This window comes from Mastomys coucha, unplaced genomic scaffold (assembly GCF_008632895.1).
Source record: "Mastomys coucha isolate ucsf_1 unplaced genomic scaffold, UCSF_Mcou_1 pScaffold9, whole genome shotgun sequence".
Taxonomy (NCBI): domain Eukaryota; kingdom Metazoa; phylum Chordata; class Mammalia; order Rodentia; family Muridae; genus Mastomys; species Mastomys coucha.
The window spans coordinates 9,634,222-9,642,159 of NW_022196915.1; the positions used below are offsets into that span (position 1 = coordinate 9,634,222).

The following is a 7,938-nucleotide window of genomic DNA, read 5'->3' on the forward strand; positions in this document are numbered from 1 at the left end:
ATATATGATTTGATTTAGAAATCTCAGTTAAGTATAACAGTGGTGCTTCATGTCAAAGCAACCTAGCTCTTTTTTTGTTTGTTTTTGAGACAGAGTTTCTCTGTGCATCCCTGGCTGTCCTGGAACTCACTCTGTAGACCAGGCTGGCCTCAAACTCAGAAATCTGCCTGCCTCTGCCTCCCAAGTGCTGGGATTAAAGGCATACACCACCACTGTCTGGCCCAACCAAGCTCTTTAGGTGACATATTGGTCATTGGTACTATTTCATGTGAGCGTGTCCTGATTTCTTCCAGCATCAGCCTGCAAAGACACAAATATGAGAAAAGTGTTAACACCACATGTACAAGGGGCCTTTTATGTAGTTCCCCACAAGATAATTAGCCACATTGTTCAACAAAGAGCTGTTGATGAACAATTAAAAAAAAAACAAAAGACAAACAGAAACAAAATCCACCATCCTATGTCATTTTCTTTGTGGACGTTCAATGATGGATATGTTTGGTTGGGTTCATGTGTATGTATGTGTGTTGGGGGGGTTGTTTATTGCTTTGTTTTTTTTTTTTTTTCAAAATCAGTGAGGACATTGAGCTTCTTTATCAAGCATGTGTGAAGGGATACTTAGAGGAGCATAGGATAACCCCACCAAAACAGCTACATCACTGCTTGCTCTATTTCATAAAGGAAATCACCCTCACCAGTGCTGTAACATGGAGTTGCTGTTAGCCAACAGCCCAGATACAGAGTCGGATGTATTTCACTTACTTCTGCCTCCGTGCCATTAGGTCCACCATATAAGCCAGCCCTGATATTCCCCTATCTTCACTGACTCACCTACTGTTATTGTCATAGGAATCTGTTTAAAGCCAACCTTCACATTGCCTGAATTCCGGGGAAAATGCCCATAGCAGAATTAGTCTACAATACTTCCTACCTTTAGTATCCCTTCTTTTCTTCAGCTCCTTTCAGCTCCATATAGCAACAACAACAACAATAGCAACAACAACAGTCTTATCTCAAAACCATCCAAGATGTTCCAAGGCACCTCAAAATGTACCCTACTACACTCACTAGAATTCTATCTCATCAGGTAAAGGAAGGCCCAGGGGATGCCATTCTCTCTGAACTCTGATCCCAATCCCAAGGGGATGTGTTTAGTAAACCAGGGCACTTGGCCTTTGGTGTTTTCCCATGGTGACTGTTTTGCTTTTCTCTTACAGGCTTCCACTGAGGAGGAGGAGGCTGCTTCTCCTGAGGAACCCCCTCAGTACACGCCCCTGCCTTCTGGATCCAGAGATCTCACCAGTCACCGAGGTAGGAACTCATCTTTCTGTCCTTCTCAGTGATTACAGCCTGGATACTTGGCTTTGCAGAACTGGCTAGCTCTGTGGTCCTTTCTGTTCCTGTCCTCTGACAAGGAGCCTAGTGCTTTTTAGGTCCTTGATAGGAAATCTGTTAAAACCTAAAGATTTTAACTTGTATGAGCAGGGGAGACATAAAACCATGGTATAATTTTGTGACTCCCCCTTTTAAACAGAAAGATAATAGTATTGAACAATTACTTAGAATACCATTCCATACAGTAAAAGTAATAGAGAGTGACTTGGCCATCCTTGTCATCAATGGGAGGAGAGGACCTTGGTCCTGTGACGGTTCTATGCCCCAGTGTAGGGGAATGCCAGGACCAGGAAGTGGGGGAGGGTGGGATGGGGAGCAGGGGGAGGGGGAGGGAACATGGGATTATTTTAGTTTTTGTTTTTGTTTTCTTATTTTATTTTCTTTTTCTTTTTTCTTTTGGAGGGGAACCTTGGAAAGGAGATATTGTAAATAAAGAAAACATCTAATAAAAAAAGTAATAGAGAGATACTGGAAAACTCAGTAGTATTTGTTAAATAGCAATATGTGGAAATATAAGAGTTGGAATGTGTAATTTCAAAGAGAGATGAAGCTCAAAGGAACTTCAGTTTGCCTGGCAAGTTCAGAGAGAACCTTGATTTCTGCTGGCTTCTCTGGTCCTGAAAACACAACTTAGTTTATGTAGTTGTCTAGTTCTGAAATCCTGTTGCCATCTCTGACATCTTATGTTTCAAAAGCAAGCAGAATACTGACATAGAATATTGTTTGCAAAACGTCTCATCCCTTAACCAGCCAAGGAATATGTCACTGGCTAAGCTGGAATTGCTAGGGGCAAAAAGAGGCCACATTGTCTGACCTGTTTACCATTCTATCCTCTTGTGGCCAGAGCTCTGCTTCCTAACTGTGAATCTGTCTTTCAAGTTTAAAGAAGGACAGGCTTAGAAGAGGGACATCGTGTACTTTAAACACTGCTTGCTCCAGTATGACATTCCCATAGGGTTCACTGAATGATTACTAGCTCACTTGGTCATCTTTGTGCTGTTGCGTGGATGGAAGAAAAGGCTATGCAGAGGCTGCAAACGTGCTAGCAAGCTATGGACTGTATGAACGGGATATTAATAGCCTTCTAGAAGTGATAAAGGGAGTCGTGTAGAGCTTCAGGAACCTGTGACTTGGACCTCGCTTGACTGGCCAACATGTGGGCATCAGTGAAATTATTTTATTCATAAAGTTTGACCAAATGATAGGATGGTTGTGATTTCCTTCATCCAGTATTAGCTTTGTGTAACTCAGTTTATCTCAGCCAGGTGGAATAGGTTCCAGGATACTGCTGTCCCAGGGAATGGCCCAATTTCTGTTATAGATGCTCTCTTGAAGGTCTTCAATACTTCTCTTGGGACTGTTGCATGGGGATACCAGAAGAAAGAGTCATGGAGGTAACAAGGAACAGTGCAGACATTCTAAAATTAGCTTCAGGCTTTTCACTTGTGTATTGTTGCTGGCACCAAAATAAGAATAATTTCCCTCTCTAGCCTGTTGAGTAATTTTCGTGGAGACTGGAGTCTCTGAAATCTCATGTCTACTTACAAAGGCTTTATCTGCAAATGACATTGAGATATCACAATGTGAGGATCCGGTGAGATGACTGGTGTTCATGAGGAGTGAGACAGGCATGTTAATTTAATAGGAAAACGTAAGCCTTGGGGGAATAAAGGAAGATATGCTTTATTTGTGTGTGCATGCTTGCATGCTTGCATATATGTGTGCATGCCTGTGCTTCTCTCTCTCTCTCTCTCTCTCTCTCTCTCTCTCTCTCTCTCTCTCTCTCTTTCTCTCTTCTCTCTCTCCCCCCTCTGTGTGTGTGTGTGTGTGTGTGTGTGTGTGTGTGTTGTGATGTGATGTTGGGGACCAAGCCTAGATATCATGTACAGGCAAGTTATTATATCTTTGAGCTATGTTTTCAGTCCAAGTTTTAGGGGTTGTTTTATTAATATTTGTAATGTGCAAAAATTACTAAGGTAGAATGTAAATCAATACTCCTGGATGACATCACAGCCTTAAAAAATGGGAAAAGTATAAAATGCTAGTTAAAGGGACATAGCAAGTGACAGCCCAGTTTCACTGAGAAATAGCTTCAAACATTTAGTGCAATTATGGCCTGGTCCTCTGAACTTCTGGTATCATAAGCTGGGTGTTGAAAATAGAGTCTGCATCATGTAACAGTGTTCTCTGGGTCACAATGAGACAGAGAGAGCCAAAGAAGCTCCTGAAGGTTGGCTGTGGTTTCAGTATCCAACTAAAGAAAAGGTGCAACCACTAAACTTCATGTTGGCTTGAGTTATATACCACCAGATGAAGAAATCATTGCTGTCTTGGTAACCAAAATAAAGCTATTAAATATCATGCTATGTTTTTACATTTAAGGTTATTATTCTAAACTTATCATATAAATCATCAAAGCACTTAAATGCTACTTATTAATTCCTTCATGGAAATGGATTGTGAGCACCTATGCTGAGGGACTTTTATCATAGCATGGAGGCAGACGGCCTCATTCCTGTCAGGATCCTCGCCAATGCCTTTTCTATAGAACCAGAGATGGAATTTCTATTTGAAAACAATTGTTGATCCACCCAGTTCTCAATCTATTTTCCTTCCACATCAACAACTACAAAAACTGTTGGGTAGACGTTCGTGTTCATGTGCAAATTGCTGTTTCCCTATGCACAGTCTATTTTCCTTTGTCCTTTTCTGTAACTTCCAATGTCGAATTTGATGGGCCCAGAATCCGTGTCTCAGAAGTGGAAGTAAAACATGAAAAAATACTGAGCCTAGACTGATGGTCAGGAGGTGGGGGACTGTATTTTTCTGTTTGAAATTTACATATATGCTATCTATCGTATGTATAGTCATGTGAAACTTCCTATTTTGAGCTGTATGGAGTTTCCTTTCTCTTCGGAAGACTTAGCATATTCCTTCCCAGCTCCTAATGTAATTGTCCATCTTCTACTTTCTGTGACAGCTGTCTTGTGTGTACGTCTTAAATTCATGAATGCAAACCTTATAGAGGCAAGGCTCTCTTCCCCACTTCCTAGCAACAGTTCCCCAGTTCTTCAGTTATCAGGTTAAATATCTAAAACATCTCTAGAAGGAAAAGTACCTCTCTAATTCTATTGGCTACACACATGTTTGGTTAGTTTTCCCTAAATGCCAGCTTTTGAGGAGTAGAGAATACTGGCCATACTTTCTTGTATTTGCATTTGCAATGCCTGGTATGAGGCTTTAATACTCAATATATATTTGGGTTTGGGTCAGTATCTTGCAAAGCATATTGTATTCAAAGCTGGTTCACTAATCCATGACCCTTTTAGGAGATATGGAGCCTTTAAGCGGTAGGTCTTTTAAAAAAAGATTTTATTTATTTACATCCCAAATATTGCTTCTTCTCTTGTCTCCCCTACACACACACACACACACACACACACACACACACACACACACACACACACACACACACACACACACACACACACAGAGAGAGAGAGAGAGAGAGAGAGAAAGAGAGAGTCCTTTCCCCCATCCTCCCTTCCTTTCTCCTTTTAGAGGATGGAGTCACCAATTCAGTATTTCCCCACCCTGGCACATCAAGTCTGTGCCAGTCTAGGCACATTCTCTTCCACTGAGGCCAGACAAAGCAGCCATGGGAAGTGAGCTACATATCTGTTGCATATGATCCAGCCTGTGTGTTCTTTGCTAGGTGTCTTGGTCTCTGAGATCTCCCAGGGGGTCCAGGTTAGTTGACTCTGTTGGTCTTCTTGTGGGGTTCCCAGCCCTTTCACAGCCTTCAGCTCTTCCCCCAGCTCTTCTATATGAGTCCCTGACCTCTGTCCCTGACCTCTGGTTGTAGGTATCTGTATGTGTTTTAGTCTGTGGCTGGGTAGAACCTCTCATAGGACAGTTATTCTAGGCTCCTTTCTCCAAGCATAACAGAATATCATTAGTATTCTCAGGCAATGGTGTTTGCCCATGGGGTGGGTTTCAAGTTGGGCTGGTTACTAGTTGGCCCTTACTAGTTGACCAAAGTCTCTGCTCCAACTTTGTCCCTCCATTTCTTGTAGACAGGACAAATTTATTTATTTATTTATTTACATCCTAAATGCTGCTTCTTCTTCTGTCTCCCCTACACACACACATACACACACACATACACACACACACACACACACACACACAGAGAGAGAGAGAAAGAGAGAGAGAGAGAGAGAGAGAAAGAGAGAGAGAGAGAGAGAGAGAGAGAGAGAGAGAGAGAGAGAGAGAGAGTCCTTTCTAAAATTTTGCGCATGGGTTGGTTTCCTTATCCCTATACTGGGGGTCCTGCCTGGCTACAGGAAGTGGCCTCTTCAGGTTCCATGTTCCCAATGTTAGGTCTCTTGACTATGGTTGCCTACATAGTCCTAGGAGCTTCCCCATCCCAGATCTCTGGAATTCCCTAGAGATTATCCCCACCCCACTAACCTTCCCCCCACCTCAGTAGCTACAGATTTTCATTAATTCTCTTGGTCCTCTGGGCCTCTCTCTTGTCTTTCCCAATACCTGATCCTGCCCTCCCATTCCCCTTCCCCTTCCATCTCCCATCCTTCCTCTTTCATCCGTGGCTATATTGTTTTTCTTTTTAAGTGTGATTCAAGCATTCTTGCTTATGTCTCCCTTCTTAGTTAACTTTTTTGTGTCCTTGGAGTGTATCATGGGTATTTTGTACTTTATGGCTAATGCCCACCTATCAGTGAGTATATACCATGCATGTTCTTTTGGGTCTGGGTTACCATCCATTTGTCTGCAAAATTCATGACGTTCTTGTTTTTAATACATGAATAAATATTGTGTAAATGAACTACATTTTCTGTATCCACTCCTCAGTTGAGGGACATCTGGGTTGTTTCAAGTTTCTGGCTATTATGAATAAAACTGATGTGAACATGTAGGAACATGTGTTCTTGTTGTATGGTGGAATATCTTTTGTGTATATGCCCAGAAGTGTATAGCTGGGTCTTCAGGTAGAACTATTTTCAATTTTCTGATAAACCATCAGATTGATTTCCAAAGTGGTTGTTCAAGTTGGCAAACCCACCAGCAATAAAGGAATGTTCCCCTTTACATCCTCACCAGTATGTTTTGTCAATTAATATTTTCATCTTGGCCATTCTGGTTGGTATAAGGTGGAATCTTGGGGTCATTTTGATTTGCATTTCCCTGATGACTAAGGATGATTTCTAAGTACTTCTCAACCATTCAAGATTCCTCTGTTGAAAATTCTGTTTAGTACTGTACCCCATTCTTAATTGGATTAAATGTCTGTCTAATGTAGGGTTAGTGAAGAGCCTTTCCCAATCTGTAGGTTGCCATTTTGTCCTATTGATAGTGTCCTTTGCTTTATAGGAGCTTTTCAGTTTCATGAGGTTCCATTTATCAATTATTAATCTTAGAGTGTGAGCTCTATTTGAAAGAAATTGTATCACAAAGTGTGTACCCACAGGAGGATATTGAAGCCACAGTTCTCTCTCTCTCTCTCTCTCTCTCTCTCTCTCTCTCTCTCTCTCTCTCTCTCTCTGAGAATCTTTTTCATATATATCTACCATGACATGATGTGGCCCTTTATACACTCTATCAGTCCCAGAAACAATGGGCCAGCCAAACATGGACTGAAGTCTCCCAAACTGTTAGCCAAAATAATTGTGTCAGGTATCTACTACAATACTAGAAAGATGACTCTGACCATTGAAGACTGAGGCGTGGAAACCTAGGAGAAGAGTCTGTGTGTACCTTCAGTGGGTCTGTGGTGTGACAATGCTAAGCTAAGAAGGCCTTGTTCACCTCTGATCTCAATCATGTTGCCTGCAGAATCTCAAAGGAACAAAGGTGGGAGATGTGTCTGCTGACTCATTGCCAGAGTCCATTTAGCCACCAAACATAACTTCCAAGTAGATGATTATTTAAATACTGTATTTGCTAGACATTGATGTTTTAGTAGTAGGGAGGGGAATGGTTTGAACTGAAGGAACTACTAAAACTATTTCCTTAGAACAGATGCTTTCAAAGCAGTTCATTCTCAGAAAGAGTCAGGCTCTAGAATGCATGTGAGTGTAGCATGTGCCACCTTAGGTTTCTCTCAGTACACTGCCTTAGATTTCAGCATATTGTTGGAGTATGGGGGGCATGGAGCTATAGCCCTGATCTCTGCTGGATATCTGGATGTAGTGTTTTATATGAGCATCATGTTATGAGTATTGTTGGCATACTTGTTAGATAAAAGTCTCTTCAAATATATTATATGGAGAGGATGCACTCCAGCATAGCAGTAATTGCCCATCTATGTGGTAGCTATTAAAAATAATGTTCAGGAGGCGCCTTAAGCCAGAGACCCGGGCGGGATTCGCCATTTTCTCTCGGGTGAGTTTCTGAGACCTGAGCAGCCAGCCAGGAGCCACAAGCCCCACGACTCCCAGGGGAGCGCAGGGCAGCAGGGACATGATCCTCTCAGCTTCCGAGTGACAGAGGAGGTTCAGCATCCTCCTCTGCCCCTTCCCT

At 42.0% G+C, this 7,938-nt stretch overlaps 1 protein-coding gene across 2 annotated transcripts in view; it reads left to right on the forward strand.

Moving 5' to 3' along the window:
- Lrmda (leucine rich melanocyte differentiation associated) overlaps positions 1-7,938 on the forward strand; it is a 1,019,879-nt gene that overhangs the window by 804,358 nt on the left and 207,583 nt on the right. For both annotated transcript variants that reach the window (XM_031361519.1, XM_031361517.1), the window contains exon 6: positions 1,218-1,311. In XM_031361519.1, the coding sequence (XP_031217379.1) occupies positions 1,218-1,311 (94 nt within the window). The remainder of the gene's footprint in view (positions 1-1,217; positions 1,312-7,938) is intronic.